This window comes from Falco rusticolus, chromosome 12, assembly GCF_015220075.1.
Source record: "Falco rusticolus isolate bFalRus1 chromosome 12, bFalRus1.pri, whole genome shotgun sequence".
Lineage (NCBI taxonomy): Eukaryota > Metazoa > Chordata > Aves > Falconiformes > Falconidae > Falco > Falco rusticolus.
The window spans coordinates 30836343-30854495 of record NC_051198.1 but is presented as its reverse complement, the minus strand read 5'-3'; the positions used below and the strand labels follow the sequence as shown (position 1 = coordinate 30854495).

At 39.1% G+C, this 18153-nt stretch overlaps 1 protein-coding gene across 26 annotated transcripts in view; it reads left to right on the top strand.

Annotated features, from left to right (window-relative positions):
• The window catches only part of NRXN1 (neurexin 1), a 730254-nt gene that overhangs the window by 612217 nt on the left and 99884 nt on the right, over window positions 1–18153 (top strand). For 14 of the 26 annotated variants that reach the window (XM_037405528.1, XM_037405527.1, XM_037405523.1 and 11 more), the window contains one exon: window positions 16704–16793. The exons of the other annotated variants lie outside the window; for them this stretch is intronic. In XM_037405528.1, coding sequence (XP_037261425.1) covers window positions 16704–16793 — 90 coding nt within the window. The remainder of the gene's footprint in view (window positions 1–16703; window positions 16794–18153) is intronic. 26 annotated transcript variants of the gene reach the window in all.

Sequence of the window (18153 nt, the reverse complement as noted above, 5' to 3'; positions counted from 1 at the left end):
AGCTGCCCCTTGTCTTTTTTTATTCTGCTCTTTACAGCACGATTTTTATACTCCTCTATGTTTTCCACAGTTAATCAATGATTTGCTATATGGCATCATATCAAATGCTTTACTGAAATCCAGATAAATTAGATATACTCCATTTCCCTCATCTAGAAAATCAGTTAACTTATCAAATACAGCTATTAGATTAGTATAACATGATTTGGTGAAGTTTTGCATTTTATCTCATTTTCCAATCGCTTCCATGTCTTTAATGCTTTCCTTTTGAATTTGTTATAAAGCACCCTGTACAGCTAAGGTCAGCCTAACTAGTTTGACTGGATGGCTTTTTTCTCCTTGTGTAAAATCATTGTATTTTCTGTTCTCTAATACAAGAAGTAGCATGCCCCGTTTAACAGCTGTATTTAAAAACTCCTAGCTTGTTACTTTTAAGTTCTGAGGCAGAGATCATCTTCCTCACCTTCTGACACTGCAGGTTCATTAAGAAAATGTATGTTGCTTACTTCTGAACTGTGGAGACCTATTTTCATAGGCACATTCCTGTTAGTCAATCCAGTCTGCTCCCCTGGGTCATCATCAAAGTGACTCCCCCTCTTTCCATAATCTCTTTTTGTTTATAGCACTTAAGAATCTCTGGTTTTTAAATTTATTTTCTTTGAAAGATTCTTTGAGCTTTGGTCTTGGCAACTTTACTTTTATATTTATTTCTAATTCTGAAAGTCACTGTTTTCTTTGCTGAGCAAGTCTGGGTTTTCAATCTCCTGTGATATAGTCTATGACAATGTAGTTCTTCAGCCTAGCAGGCCTCCCCTTGTATATTTTTAATCTTGCAGGTACAAGTCCAAATATATACATATAGAGATAGATATTTAACATTTTACCTTAAAGAACTTCCAAGTGTCCTTCCTTCCTGGCTGAGCCCAGCCCCTCAGACTGATTACACAATCTGCTTTCCTTCAGTTTATCAAATTTTGTGCTTTTGAAATCAAGGATCTGATCTACAGACTTATTTTTAGTTGTCCTTGTATTAATTTGAGTCAACTCGTGATCACTCAATCAAAAAAATGTTTCCTACAATTAACTTTTTTATGCTGTTTTCATTATTCATTCAAATCAAAGCTAAAATAGCATTGTTTTTTGTTTATTTCAACTGGACAAAATCTTCAGTGAGTATTATAGGAGCTGATATCTACTTTTATTCAGACAATTATGTTCAGTTATAGTATGAGTAGAAGAAGGCATTATAGCAGTACGTAAAATAATGGCATAAAGAATTCAAATAAGACCATGAAATCTGTGAAATTCACTTCAGCAAGTTCTCCAAAGGGTAGTAAGAGGCACAAAAGTAATTTAGCAGGAATCAAAACAGATGAAAAATTTATCTTAGTTACCGAGCCACAAACCAACAGTTAAGTGATGGATGTAACTAGGCCAGCATGCTGCCTTACCTTTGCCAACATGTAATTGCACCACTGATTTCTTGCATCTTTTTCTGATTCATGCAGCTCTGACTGCTCTCTGGTTATGATTAAAGGTATTTTTCAGCCTGTATCTAGATCTCAGTTTCAGTATAATTTTATTGTTCATGTGAAAGATTGATGTTAACAAGAATGGTGATTTATTTTCACATTGGGTAAGCCTGTGTTACAGCTTATCCAAAGTCAATGAAAAATCTTTTTTTAAAAAAAAAAAAAAAAAGCACTGCTGCCCTTTGAGAGATTATGAAATTGTTCTATCCTGCTGTCGTCTTTAAATAAAGAGTCTAGGTGATACCCAAACATGACACTACAGTAAGTCTCTTTTCAAAAAGTGGTTTCAGCAAAGTTTCCCAAATCAGCTTTTTAATTTGACAGCTTATCAGGTTTTTCTGTCAGATAATGCTATATAATAATGCTTCTCTAAGTCTGCAGACAGATTTTCTTTTTTCCTTTATTTATCATCTTGGATATGCTGGTGAAATACAAAGGCTCATCTCTTCTTAGACTTGATAGATCCTGTAATTAAATTCAGATCTTGATAAAACGTGTGGCACAGTTGTCATTACTTGATCACAGAAGGTGTAACACCTTTCTGTTAAATATGGCAAGGTGGCACAATGCACCTAGTTTAGAAGAAGAACGAAAATGTCAAATGAGCAGTGATTCAGAAAAAGGGGTTCTAAAATACTGAAGGAAACAGATCTCTGCTCTTTTTTTGTGTCCTGTGGCAAAGGATGGTGCCTGTACTTGCTTACCATCGTTAGGGACAGTGCTATGGAAATGGAATTGCTGAGCAGGACCGCAAGCTGTGGGGGTTCCAGTTAGAGGAGGAAGGTGGGAGAGAAAACGGAGCTCAGAATGGGACGTGGCAGCTGGGTCACAGCTGGCCCAGTTTACCTCTTCAGGAAAGCCAGCTGCTGCGCACAGCCCCAGTAAAAGTCAGGTCGCCAAAGGCGAGGCTGCCGGTACATAGGGTACTTTTGCACACTTGTTTGGTTCGGTGTATGTTTTCCACGTAACCTGCAGTATCACAGCTTACCCAGCGTGGTAAGTTGAAACATTAGGATTAACGTGGTATTGGTGGAAAAGAAAATTATTTAATCTTAATTCCTTGCCAAGGGATTTTAACCGCCTAGTAGCTTCCTTAGCAATACAATGCTGATATCTGTGAGAGAACCGGTGTCTTAAAAGAACTTAAAAGAAGTTGTCGTCACCCTTCTCTTTCCCAGTGGCAGGACCATGCTGTCAATGCAGTCTTGAAGGTCAGATTCCTTTACGCCCCCTTCCTCTCGGCCTGCCCTCTGGTGGGTTCATGACTGTCTCATTCCAGATCACACAGGACGTCGTCACAGGTTGCTCATTAAGCCAAGCCAATATCTGCCGATTCAGCACAATTACTTGTGTGTAACTCTTCAGTAGGTGCCGTTGTGACTGTTCAGGTGCCTTCCTTGGTGGGCATACACGTTTGCCCTAAGACTGGTATTAACGCTCCTGGTGGCTGATGGGGCATGCAAGAGAAGAGTTCAATAGCATGAGAAGAGTACGATAGCACGAGCAGCGTAGGATGGCACGCTTCTGCCGTGTCTCCTTTCTGCAATGCAGTTTGTTTCCATTAGCTTCTGGGGCAGCCCTGCAGCCAGTCTGAATGTGGGAGCCTTTCTCAGGACAGAACAAATCAATGCAGTGCTGAGCCTTCCAACCAGACAATCTATCATATGGAAAACAAAATTAATTTCTCTGCAGCGCTATTGTGGTTTAGGTGCTCTTGGAAGATGAGGTATTTTTTTTTTATTTGGGGCACATTTGTGTATGTGTCCCCAGACGCATTTTACTGGTGTTGTGAGGTGTGACAGCGGAATAGTACTTTATGTCTTCAGGACAAGAACTTCCATTAAACTAACTAATTCAGAGGCAGTCGCTATAATTCATACTGCAGAAGGGACAATGGCAACCTGCTCCGTCCTGGATATATTTTCAAGAGACTGAACCATGTTAACCAGGTATCCAGGAGGACACAAATCATTGCTGTCTTGAACATATGAGTATGTACATGCTTTAGACTCTGTCTTCTCTTTGTACCATGTGAACATGGGGGAGAAGCTGTACACCCATCTCTCCATCCCGCAGTGTGGCTGGCTTTTTGCAGTCTTAAGCCCTCTTGGTTAAAAAAAGAAAACATCTTGAAACTGCGGCGTCCATGCTGTCAAAATAACTGGTTCTTTAATAACTTGGGTTTAAGATTGATGGCAGCTTGGTTGTAATCAGTTCTACAGGACTGTCGTATTGTATTGTGCTTTTAAGATAAGTTCTGAGTGTTCCAAGAGTGTTGGAAGAGCTACCTTGGCCCTAGCAAGGTGCAGCTAAACCAGAGAGTCTTTTTTGCAGTCTATCCTACCCATCTGACAAAGACTGAAAAGCTCGTATGATTTATATGACCTAGAACCCTTATGAGCTTCACAAGAGTGAGATTCTGTAGTATACACAGTTTCAAATAAATTTAAAGCAGAAATTGAACACCCATCGCTGTATCAGAAACACAAAACGTTGTGAACAACATCCTGATTTCAACCTGTTAGAGGCAGAAGTTAAACTGAATTAAAGGCAGGGAAATTACAATTTTACAGATTGGTTTAATTGAGATGTGTATGGTTTATTTGCCTCAGTGGAGTCTTTCTAAAGAGTTAAGTGGCCTTTCTGGTACAGCATCAAGTTTAGTGGACATTGAAAGCCTGAATGAAACACAGTATGGGCAGAGATAAGTATATACCGAGACAGTTTTGATTTTCCTGCTTTGCAGAACTGACAGGCGCTAATAGACTACTGGTTTAAAATTCTAAAATTACAGTTGTACAAAAGAGAGAAGAAGAAATATGCTCTTTTCAAAAGAACAAGCAGTACTAAAAGTTTAACTGTGTCTGGGCATAGGGCTAAGTCTTGAAAATATGCTCTCATCAATTGCCTCACAGGAATTTTCTGCCAAAGAATTCTTGAGCGTCTAGCTTTAGGGTCCTAGTCCTGTAGTTCTCCCTCTCACGCAAATTATTCTGTGTTTTTGTCTGAACTAAAATGCAAACTGGGACCAGAGACAGTGCTATGGTTGCACCGTTGATTCCAAAAAGCTGTGGCAGGATAAGGTACGCCTGAAGGGTTTGAACACGGAAGAGTTTCAGGCTCAGTTTCAGGGTTCCTACTCCCCTTTTTAACTCCTCTGGTGCTCATAGGTATCCTGTGTGTATAAACCATCCTTCAGGAGCAAAATTACCACCCAGAGAGGTGCAGCACTGCAGCACTTGGTGTTGCAGTGACTTTGGGAGCCTGCACACCACGGCCACCCATCTCATTGTCAGTCCCAGAGCTGCTGGGGACTCCTCATGGAATTGACGAGCAGTCAATATAGTTAATTTTTCATTAGTCAACTTGACCTAATAAGCTCAATATTGCATACAACAAACTGTTATCACTGAGGAGCATTCATTGACTGGAACCGTGGCCAGTGGGGTTTTGTACCAGGCTTGGAAATACCCAACGCTTTTATAAGTGGCCTGGAAGTCTGCATCAAGTCATTGCTAATGATGTATGATTGTTATAAAGACCAAAAAAAGCGGTAAATAATAATGAGGGTAGAGCACATGTGGTGTGTGAACATGATCACTTGGGAAGCCAGGATAATTTAAAGAAAGTTGTTTCACTGCAGCAGCACTAAATGCCAAGGTGTGGGGCTAAGAGGAAGGAGTGAACATTATGGCAACGTAGACAATGTCCTGGAAATGTATAATTTGGACAAGTCACTTGCAGGGGCCTCATCTGCCAGCTTGCTCCGTATGAAACGTTGTATGATGCTGTAACAAAGGACTTCATGGAAATTGCTTTGTGGGCACAAAAGGCTAAAACATAAGAAGTGGGGAGGATTTTACCATCCTTTACAGCACGTTGAAACCAGCTCCGGAACAGGTACCAAAGTCTGTGTCTGAGGTCTGTGGTTTGGTGGCAAAAGAATTGGTGCATGGGTAACAAAGAGCCCAAAAGCGGTGCAACAGATTTACAGTGTCAGAAAGAAAACTGTGATGACTTGATTACAGTATAAGTGCTTTCAGGGGGAGAAAACAATAGATGCTTACAGCGCTCTTCAGCTGTTCCTAGAAAGCAGTAACCAGAATGAAGACATTCGGGCAGGAATTGATGATTTAAATAGTGAGCCTTAGAATTCACTGCCGAGAGATTTTCCTCCACTGTGTGTCATTAGATTAGAAGATACTTTCTTGGAAGACCTGTCTGAGCCTGTTACAGGTTATGAATTGACCAAAGAATAGTTTTATTGCTGAATACAGGATCAAGTGGGTCAATAGTCCTATCCAGTGACCTGCAGATCAGGTCTCTGTCTGTATTAGGAATATTTTATCAAATATAAGAATAACACTATAGTAGTGTTGTGTTTGTTATGTGAATATAGCTATACCTTCCCAGGAATCAACCAAGTTGGACCAGAAAAAAACCCCACATTTTTCCAGGTATAATTTCTATATCCAGAAACATTACTGTGCCAAACACCAGCTATATAATGCCTTAGACGTGGCAGTCCTATTGCATTAAACTGAGAATTTGCTTGCAAAAGAGCAGAAAGAGAATCATGAAAATATTACCCCAATCCTAATGTATCATTTATCTTTCTCTTTCTCAGCTCTGTATATTTATACATCTGTGAGGCCTGGTAGCTAGGAAAATGATCGTTACTCGCTTGCTTAGCCATGCTATCTGATATCTCACAGTTTGTTACATGTATTTTTCCCAGCAGCTGACTTTAGCTACAGAGCGTTCTATGGAGTAAGCCTGCGAACAGCTTGTCCAGCTGAGCTGGAGAGATCAGCCAGGTTGCAGGAGCTGTCAGAAATAATCTGCTGTCTGTACTTTTTCCTTATCTGCCATCACTCTGTTGGCTTGAGCACCGTGGATGTTCTGTTAAGAAAACAAAACGGGATGTTACTCCAGCCTTTGTCAGAAATGTGGTTTTAGCCTTGTGGTTTATTGATGGTAACAATCCAGCCGAGCAGTTAGACTTATTTTAATCTTAATTGGATTTACTTCAGCCTTAACCATGAAAGTTTGTTTAGAAATTCTAGTGTTTTACTTTAGAAGCAGTGGCAAATCTGTGCACTTATTAATAAAGTCAAGGGCAGTAGGCGGTTTCCTTTTCCCATCTGATCCGTTGATTCCATGGCAGCACTTCCATGGGTGCAGGTGGGCAGTGGATTGATGGATTGATGTAGTCCTTCCTTCTTAGAGTCCTGAATTTTATCTTGAAATATTGTTTATTAAACCAGAATGCATTAATATTTTATTAGTAAGCTATCCACACGTTTTAGCTGTTCGTGTATTATCTGCTTAGAATTGGACGTTTATTTAATACTTCATCATTCTCTGTACCATCATTTAAAAATAAGAATAATTTCAATAGCGTCTTGCATTAGATTTAATAATGCATTAGTGCTTCATGTTAGAGAAGGTACTAGAATTTGTAAAGCTGGAAAGATGGTAATCAAATTTCCTCAACATAGTAGGTTTCAGTGTGTTTTTAAAAGGTCAAGTGGTTTCCTGAGAAAAAGTGGATGTGTAAATTGTGCTAGCAGAGCTATTTTCTTTCAAAAGTTGTTCTTTTCCCCATTTAACATTTCATAAGTGTTTCAAAGTAGAAGTCAAGTCTAAAACGTGGTCTTGTTGACTTTGTGGATCCTCATATGAAAGTGTTCTGGGCAAGAGCTTAAGGGACTGGGGTATCTTGCTTTAGCTGGTGCACGTTGGATCCATATGTGCTAGAGCTGGCAGCAGTGGGTGGCTTTCTCTTCTAGTTGCCCAAGGCTACCTCGGCAGCAGCCATCAGCTGAAAACATCCAAGAGGTCCGTAGCTTCAAAGGCCCTTTCAGGCCATGATTTAGCAAGGCACCGGAGAATTGCTTCTGTGGCTGATGTTCAGTGTGTCTTTAAGGGCTTTTGCAGAACAGGGGGCACTGAGCTGGCCTTTCCATCCAACAGCCTTTCTCACACCGGTCCCCCCCTCACAGGGGCTTTATTCAGCAGTGGGTGTTTCTCCCGTTTTTACATGGGGAATACAAGAAGGCAGAAAGCACAGGATTCAGGAAAGCGATAAATGTGTTATGTTAACCATCTTTTGCCTCCCTTGAAAACTACTTAAAGTCATTACAGAAGGAAAATATAGATGTTTCGGGCATAGAAATCCAGACCATTTAAGCAGTGCACGTTTCAATATTCTTCAAAATCAGAATCTCAAAACAAAATAGAAGTGTTTCACAAAAATTCTCAGTCAGAGTTATACTAGACAAAAACCTGAGGTGAAACATAATCACAAGGGGAAAATACTTAGCTAATTGGAAACACACTGCAGATTTTAAAAAATGAGCTGTGTTTCATTAAAAGTTCTAGTGACATGCTACATATTACAAATTAATTTAAATGGAAAATATTAGTGAACCTTTTTTAAAAAAAAATGTATAATTAGGGAATCAGATTATTTCACCCTTTAACAGATAAAACTAAATCACTGCTGGGAGTCTACCCACGGCCAGCATGCTGTTGCGTGGTGGACTGCTCATTATAGTTCTGCAGTCCTAAAGCACTCCTCTGCTTTTATCTCAGTGAGCATCTGTTTCTATTATTTACAGTTTCTGTTTCTATGTCTTGCCAAAAGTGTTAAAAAACCCCTATATGTACAAGTTTAAACCTTTTCATTTGAAATAGATTATTCTTTTATAGTAAAATGTCTGCAAGGCATAAATACACAAATTGAAATGCCACTTTCAGACAGAATTGAAAGTCTGCAGCTCACTTTGGCCAAAGGCTACTTTTTTTGCTGCACTGCTGACACAGAACAGATTTTTATCTCTGAAATGCCATTTTCTATCTGTATGAGTGCATTTGGTTTCTTCTGCTTGGCAAAGGCTTGTACAAATAATGACCTCACTTTCGTTGTTTCCATTGGCTTGTGTGTACTCATCCACATCCCTAGGAGAAGGAGCTGGTGCAACCTTGGCAGATGTAGCAAGTGTGACAAAGCACCTGTGTGGTCCAGGGCTTTGGGGCACAGTGGTGGTTAAATCCAGCATTTTCATGCTTTCTGAAAGAACGTGAAATCAATGTTTTTAATATTTGCAGTTGCAGTCGTCTTAGTTTGTGTGCTGTTGATGAGGGTTGATGCTGATTGCCTTGGATTCCTTACCTTTTTTATCTTTCTGGTCATGTAACGAGCATGAAATTATTCTCGTTGCACCCTGCATTGCCTCCGGTCTTCTAGGGCAGTTGAATTGCTGTAGCTTTGGTGATCACAGCAGAAGGCCAAGCTCTATTTTGTCGTATAAATCAAATAACCAAGAGCAGAATTTAACCCCAGAAGATATATTTTTTAAATTGTTTCAGATAACTTTTCATGTTGCAAATGGTCCAGTAATAATATATGGAAAAAATATACAGTATTCCCCAAAGCCTTTCACTAACTACAATAAAATGCAATGATACGAGTAATGACCTTTTGGCAGTTTGTCCTATTCCGTCCTCAGAACTTGCAGTGTGATTAAACTTAATTAGGAGGCTTGCACATAGTTAATAAGACCTTTCTTATTAATGGCTTCTACCTGAATACTGGATACCCATGGGGTTACAGACCAATAGAAATCTAAAATAAGAGCTGAGCACAGTGTTTTCTATTTGCCATTGATCATGTATATAATGTGAGTATTATTTCTGTCAAGAGACATTCTATATTGCAGCTCTTTGCTAATATGAAATGAAGATCATCCAGATTGCTACCTGGGCAAAAGTCAGTAGAACATGTTCAGTAGCTGCTAGCACAGACTTAGCTAATTTTGGGTACAGTAGGGTGGAAATATTCTCCATTTTCCAGCTGTTGAAAACCTACTGAATAAGAAAGTGCTCACAGTCATCTTCTGGTTAAATTCCTATAGGAAAAGTACCCTTAAATGCTGTGTGACATTATGATTTAGAAACAGTTCAGAGTCCTTTTACCTTGGAGAACTGCAGAATGTCACTCTTGGAGTGATGTGGGGCATGGCACTCTACTTATAACAATTCATTTTTTTATATACTTTAATTTTCCTCTTTAATGATTTCTATCAATTTTCCTGCCTATTTTAGCAGCAGTCATACAATATTAGCTCCTTTAAATACTGCACAGGCAGTACAAAGGATCTGTTAAAAACTCCTGATAACAAAATATGACCTTTAAATTTATCAGACAAGTCCTGTGTTTTCTTATCTCCTCTTGTTGCTTTTCATCTTCTCTTGCTTGCTTTTGATATAATACACCAATCTCTCAAAGCAGGCGATCCAGCATTGCACAGACTGAGACAGTTATTGCATTACAGCGAGGAAGTGAGAGTCAGGAAGAGCACACTCTTCATTTAATTACTAATTAATCCAGTGAAAAATAATCAAAAACAAAACAGGGCGGAAGGTAGTTGATTTGAAGTGAAGGTTCAGATCTCCCTGAGAGGTTAATGAGAGTTCTCAGTTTTATCCTGTAGAAAGCTGTAAAAATATGATTTAGTTTGTTTAATATGCAAGCATGAAACAAGGCGCTTAGAGGTGAAGAGAAGATGTTTTGGTACAGTCTGAAGTGCCGGTGGAATGGTACATCTTCCAATAAATCTGGTAATTGGATTCTTCTTTAAGGCAACCTGAGTTTTTACTTTGTGTTTAGCAGTGTTATAAGCCACTGATGAGAGACTTCACCCTGCTATGAAGACTGCTGTCAGTCATTCTGTGAGCAGAAAATTCTCTTGGGATGCTTAGTGTTCATTATAAGGAATTTGGGAGTCTCTGTAGGGTGAAAAGGCCCATATTATGTTACGGTCGCTTAATATGAACTTGCCAGGTTTGACACTTTGAAGTTTGAAGAAGTTACACCTCATGGGGATTTCTTTTTTCATAGGTTAGCCCTTCTGGCAGAAGGTAAGGCGCTGCAGAGTTGTACTCTTACTTATTTTTTTCTCTAACTTTACAGTTTCTTTGCACCTGTATCTACTCACCAAGCTGATGGTAAGGTTTGTTCAAGATGCCCAACGGGGAAAAAAAATACACAGCCTAGAACTGTGTGTCTACCTTCTCTTTGAACGCTGAAGGAGGCCCAGACTAGCCCTCTGGATATGTAACTCCTCGTACAATAGCCTTGGAGGATGACCACTGTATACTCCTCCTCCATCTCTCCCAGTTCATCATCCTACACATCATAACAGGTAGAGCTGACATATTTTAGCACGAGAAGAAGACGCATGGCTTCATCTGATCCATCTAGCACTCAATTCCTGGATCAAACACAGGATAGCCAAGTCTAAGCACTCAGCAAAAATATAGGTCAGGGCAGTGTCAGCATCCCCCTCAAACACAGGGATTTCCTGGGATGGACCTGGACATCTTGTCCTCTGCCCCATGCAACCCAGTCTCATGCCAGTATATCCTGGACCCAGGGTGCTGTGATGGAAAACATGATCTTGTGTTTGCAGGCATAAAGGCAAGCTTACTGATGGGTGCTGAGGGCAAGATGCTTGTGGGCAATAACAAGGCTACGTGTGAAGGCAACAGGCAGGATCAGATGATGAGATGCGCTAAATGCGTGGTATTTAGGAGCGAAGTTTGTTAGACTTGCCAGAGGTCTACAATGGTAGGTGACGCAAGCTTAAGCCCTGGCACACCCTGCTCAGCGGACATGGGAAGTCTGGGACCGCGCTCTGGGTCTGCAGGGTACGTGTGAGTGGGGAGCCCCAGCCCCAGTGAGCTCTCGAAGCAGTCTTTGGTCAAACAGAGCTGTGTAGCCATAGCCACCGAGTTCTTTAGGTGACAGTTGAAGACTTTAAATTTGAATCTTTAGATAGCTTTAGAGAATGCCTGTGTATTGGCTATTTGAAAGGCATTACAGGCTGAGTCTACTGTATTGTTGACATCGATTTATGTTGCGACTGTGACGACACTGAAAGCATCCACATATGGCCAAGACGCAGAGCCAGTGTGAACACCAGAATGACAGAATTACATGCAAGTCACATCGATGTTTGTGCTTACAATTGATAGCACTTAAAATACCACTCCCTCTTTTGCTGGGATGGGGCAATCTGCACGTGCAAAGTCATCTGTTGTATCAAGTTTTAGACCACAGTCCTTGCACCTCAAGTTTATTCCAACTTTAAGATATAGTTGTGTACACAAGTGTGCGTCCACAGCACTAGCAATACATGATTCAAAAGAACCGTAGCATGGGCCGTTACTGGGACTGTGCTTTGGTTTCCCAGCCTGGCCACATGAGACACTGGACGGACTGTTTGCCCCCGTACCACAGAGCTGCTGTGGCTTCCCTTCGTGCCATGCAGTTGATGCTCCAGCTGGGTTTCATCCCTAACTGCATCTGGAGGAATGATACGGCTTTCTGCCTTCCTCTTGCAGATGTCAGTGGAGTCATGATTCAGAAATTGCAGTGTCAAGATCATGATGAGCAAAGCCAGGGAGAGGGTTTGTTTGTAAATGGAGATAGCCCTTGGTTTCACCACTTTGTTATTTATTTCCCTAACAGATCACTGAGACTAACAAGGTAAATTTGTATTCAGTTAAAGGGTGTGTTTCAAAGAAAATATTCTTTAGTCTAGGTTGCTCTTCACAGACTCTCGATTTTCAACCTTCTTACTTATTCTCTTTCAAGGATGCTGCTATTTCACATCAATAACTGACACCTTTATTTCAGAGAACAAAATAGAATTACACTCCAGCGCTGACAATATAATAAATCAGGAGGAATAAAATACATACTAGTGAAGTTCACGTAGTTGGTTTGTCCCAGCTGACCTATAGATATAAAGGTATGATTAAAGTTTTTTTGGACTGCTTCTTCTCAATCTTGCCACAAGATTTAGCTCTGACTCAAAGATTTGACCTTTGCTGCTCCTCTCTGCTTCCCTCGATTCTTTGGAATTATTGTTATTCCCTTGAAGCCTCTCTGCCCGCACAGAATTAATACTGTGTTGTGACAAAATATTATCTATTTGGCAGGAGAATGAAGCCATCTAGAATTCAATCAGGTGAGACAATGTCACAGTGTGCATCCTGAGTGAATCATCTTTACCCAGCTTTTTTAATCAAAGAAATCTTGGCCTTATAACCAGGAAGAGTCATGCTGGATAGTCACATAGCTGTCTACAATTAAAATTTAGGCATATCAGTTGGTTTTTGTGAATTATGGTTGGAAAGCATGCCTGCCAGAGCACTTACTCTTTCAGGTGGATAACAGAAATAAAATCTCAAAGCCACAAAGTTGATTTAGAATATGAAAATATTTATTAACCTTCTTGGAAGTGCTTTTACTGAAGAAGTTCCTTGTGGTTCACCATATAGGTAAAAAAAAGCATAAATAAAGGATGAAAAATATGCACCGGGTACTCCTGAGAAGACCAGTGTGTGCTGTTTATGTTTTCCTTGGTGGGGGTGAGATTCCCAGATGAAGTATGTGCACACAGTTGTACCGAATTCAGTGGGGCTGCCCCGAGTCATTGGGGCCGGTCGTGTGACACAGCAGCTCTTTGAGAAGGAGTAGTTATTGAAAAATGTGTGTTCTTCACAGGGTAATAATAGGAAGTTCGTTACTTTTAATGTTGTTTCCATTATTTTCAGTGCTATGTATTAGGGGTTTGGTTTTTTTGTTTGTTTGTTTTTTTTTAATGTGGTTGTGAAGTTAACCTATGTGTCTACTGGTTTCATCATTATTAAACCTATGGGTTCTCCTTGAAACTATATCCGGATAAGTTCCACACCATTTCCCCCTAGCCCTTCCATTTATATTATATACTAGCAGAATTTAAGCTAATGTAATAGTGTCAAATTGAGATGCGTTTGACAATGCACTTTTCCTCTGATGAGGGATGGGATAATGTAATCAGCAATTTGTGTGTGTGTGTGACCTTCACAAATCAAATGGTTATTTCCTCGCTTTTCATTTGTATTTTGCTCCCAGTGGTGCAAGGCTGCTGCAGTTAGTATAAAACATAATTTATAGATAGAATCACATTATAATAGGGTGCAATATTCTCAAAAAAAACCATCCATACTGCATGGACTTTTTAATGAAATAATTCCAAGAAAAGTATAAGCTGGCCAAGACTAAATTTAAAGTTGCTAATACACAGAGGAGTTTCCACGATCACCATAGAGATGTCCTGGAGCAGCTGCTCATTAGTGAATGTGGAGGCAGCAATAAACCTTGTCTAGGATACACCACATGACAGCCATGGAATTACAGTAGAGAGATGCCATAGCAGTAACGATCCGACTGATGGCTGCAAGTCCTTCTACCAAATGCACCTGATTTACACCCACTGGTTGAATAAACATAGATTTTAATGCCTTCCCGACATATGCGGTTGTGAGCACTGTTTCATTTTGACATAACTGTATGGTTTTTGTGAGGTCCAGGGAGTGTTTGTTGATGAAAGGCATCCAGTGAGTAACAGTGGATGAATCTGATGAGGGAATGGTGATCTACATCCATGAGGCTCATTCCCATTGCCTTAATAGATTGCCTATGCCCACAAACTTCTTCTGAACATTTTAGCCTTTTCTTATAAATCGCATAGAATAATCCTGCCCATTCCCCCCCTTTAAAAAAAAAAAACAAAACAAAACCAAACCAAAAACAAGCCCAAAACCAAAAAAATACCATACCCAACAGCAACAAAACCACATGATTCACATGTTTCAAGTAAAGGAAACCTTTTGGAAACAGGACGTTCTCTCACTTACTCAGTGAAACACCTGATAATGCCTCAATAAAAAACAGCAGAAACATCCTATTGAAAAGCTAAACATAAGTGTTAAAAGTAACTGGCTGTCAAAGAATAGAAAGCATTAACTCACTGTTATATATTTTAGTTATTTTAAATTGAAGATAGAAACCCAGAGCAGAAACATGTAAGATCACACTACTTGTATTTGTTCCCTTGTTATCACTGGCATTCCTCATGTTTTTCCTGTAATTCTCAAATTTCTGTTTATTCACGAGAATAAGTGAAGGAGCCCAGGATGAAGAACTGTAATTTTAAAGGTCATAACAGGAAAAAAAGATACTTAAGACAGTCTGTATTCTTACAACATCACAGGAGTTGTGTTCTGAAGTCTTTTATTCTAAATTTACAGTTTCTTGGGAAGGCAGAAAAGGGAAAACTTCAGTAAAATTTTGCTTTTCAGAGAATGTTCCTGAAAGTTAGGAATAGAGTAAAAAGTACGTATGAAAAAAAATGTGCATGTTTTTATATATACACGTATGTACTTTTTAATATTGACATGCATATAGAAGTTGACATAGCGCATTTGCCTGGAGAAGTTGTGGCACCAGCTTCTGCAGTTGTCCAGGGCAGCTGTGGATGCCCCACTGTTGGAAGTGTGCAAGGTCAGGTTGAATGGGCTTTGAGCAACCTGGGCTAGTGAAAGATGCCCTTGCCCATAGCAGGAGGGTTGGACTAGATGATCTTCAAATGTCCATTCCAACCCAAACCATCTTATAATTCTATTTTAGAAAGTGAATAGAAAAAAGAACCTCCTCTCAAAAGAAAATAGATCAGCTTCTGGCATAGTAAGCCGTGTCCATGCTAAACCAAACGAGGGAGGCATGGCATGGGGAAAGCAGCAGTTCACATCGCTGCAGAGCGAGCGTCTGCATCAAACCGCCGTGGAGTTTGGCACAGAAGCTGCTGATCCTGCTCTTTCTGGAGGCTATGGCACAGATTCTGCCCTGCGAGCCTGTTGTGTCTGGTGGTGCTGGTAGTGGGGATAACTGTCTGACAAACTTGAGCCTTGATTTTCTCAATTTGGGTAATACTTTGGTTTGATAATTAGCAATAGGATTCTTCTAGCTCCAGAAAATGTATTTCTGAGCAGTACCCGGGCTACTGCAGCCTATACTTACATTTCCACTGCAGATGCAGGACTCGGTTGGTTGGTGGGTTTTGAAGTCAAGGCAAGTATGCGCGTTGGAGCTCGTAGGATTGACTTTGGATTGGGACCTGACTTAGGAATGACTGCTTTTTACTCATCTGGCTCTTCTTATCTCTCAGGTTCTTTACTAATATGAACCAATACAATGGAAGAAAAAGGTATTGTTCATCTAAAATACTACTGCCTCCCAAAGCCTGTACGTTGAAGGAAATACTTAGGTTCACCGTTCCGCTAAGTTTTATGTAGAAGACATGGTTTTCTGGGGGATCTCACCTATGTCATTCAAGCACAGAAAACTATCATTAGAAAAAAATATTTGAAGTGATTTGCTAATTATTCCTCGTCTGATATTTTACTGACTGTATCAGCCTCATTTTATCTCATTGTTTTATTTTAAAAAGTCAAAAGTCTCCGCATGGACTGAGAATAGATACGGTCTGCAGATATGGCAAGTTTGGGGTTTGCATTGCCCAATTCTGAATTTCTGAAACCCCACTACAGATGGGGTCTCGCTAAATTTTAAGGTGCTTGCACGTTTCAGAACTAGGCTACTTTTCAGCACATCACTTTTGTCAAAGCCTTGGTGTTCCTTCAAGACATTGTCAACGTGTCCTATGAGAATGTACAAGCGGTGAATACCCTGGTCTGTTCTGTACCGTACATTTGAATCTCTGGAATGAATTTAAATGAAGCGAAGAAGAATGTGTTTTTTCTGATTAGGAAATAAGTTACAGCAGGTCTCTTAGTAGACAGCAGAAGCAAGTGTGCCTTAGACGGTGATTAAGGGTGGTGTTCTTCTTTAAATGACTAACCTGGAGTGAGAGGTTGGATGTCTTTTGAAAACTTAAAACTGTTTCACCTGAACATGTTTAACTAGTTAATAAGAAACATCAAAAAAGACAAAACCCTGAGGTCAATGATCATTTTTTGTAAAGCCATTCGATGATGTTTAAATTTGTTTTTTGGGTCTGTCTATAACATAAGTTTAATAACCTAGCTCAAATGCAGATTTCTAATTTTCAATTAACATAGGAATAATTTTGTTTGCTAAAATAAAATAAATGAATGAATGAAAAGTCTGAACCATGAAATGTTCTAGGTAGCACTTTTTAAAATTCCAAATTCAAAAAATCATGTGGCAACTGTATAGCTCAAGCTTTAAGTATTAACTTTTAACCTTTGACCTTACAGATTTTAACCAATGAAATGTCTCTTTAAACTTTAAAGGAAACAATGATAACGAGCGCCTGGCGATTGCTAGACAGCGAATTCCATATCGACTTGGTCGAGTAGTTGATGAATGGCTACTCGACAAAGGTAAAAAACATTGATTAAAACTTCAAATAAAAAAATAATTTGAACATAACCAAGTAGTACTTCATTGTAACACTAATAAACATAAAAAATAAATTTCAGTAAAACTAAATTAAAAACAAATTTAAAAAAGTAAAATATAGAGTAATATTTGCATACCTTGTATAATAATTTCTATACGTTTCTAGAGGTACCAGCTGTTTAATAATCTTACCCTGTTAACTTAAGGTTAAAGGGACTGTTAAATATAATCCACTAACTCAATCTATGAAGGTACTCATAGCAAACATTAACCAAAAATTATAAATCATTCATAGATTATATTACACGTTCCAGCATCTAAATTATTAACTAAAATATATATGTAGTTATGATATCTTCATTACGGTCCTGAAAAAAAAAATTCGTTTAAACTGTAGGTATCTTAAATAGTGGGCAATATGAATTGCCAATCAAAATGAAGTCCCTTTAACGTTTGCAACCTTCTAAGGGGATTTTGGAACAAACACTAATTAAAACAGAACTTAAAGTTGTGTGCATGCTTTTTGTGAGCAGAAACCAATCTGCTAAAGTGACTATTCTGTTTACTAAGAGTGGTACTGTTGCTGAGGATATCTCTGTTTAATGGAAATGTGCCATGATTTCTCCATTGGTATGTGTGTCATTTCTGAAGCCGCTTTTACATCTAAAATCTTTTATTTTAATTGATAGCCTTGCTGAAAGCCAATCAGACATCTATTTTTGAATCTGCCTCTGATACTCAGCGTGAACCATGTGTTTCTTTTCAGTGTGTATGTTGAAGGAAAATAAACATTTTAATACAAAAAGGAAACATTTAATTAAAGACGGAAATATTTTATTCACTGATAGAGAGATAAGAGAGATTACTGCATAACATATTCGTTCAAATTCACTTGACCCAATGACTTGTTAGCTTATATGTAAACTCTCCCTGTGTGTATATACATATTCGTATATGTCTATACATACATAAACTCACATGTACATACTTAAAGCTATAGGCCCTGTGCTGTATTTCGTGGAAAAAAACCTTTGAGATGTTGGCAGACTTCAAGAAACAGTAATCTTAAGGAGTAGAAACCTGGCATTCTTGACACGCCAAAAAATGTTAACACTGTTTTCAGGTAAAAGGGAGAGGGGTATCATTTGTAGTACTAAATACATTTGTAAATATATTTGATTGGCCTTTTAGCAAAAAAAAAAAAAAAAAACAACAAACACCAAACACAAAAAACCAATCCCAAAACTTCGCAGACTAAGAAAAATGCAAATGCTCTCAAAATTTATGCATTTCATGGACACCTCATTAAAAAGCAATGAATTATGAGTCAAATCCTTTTCT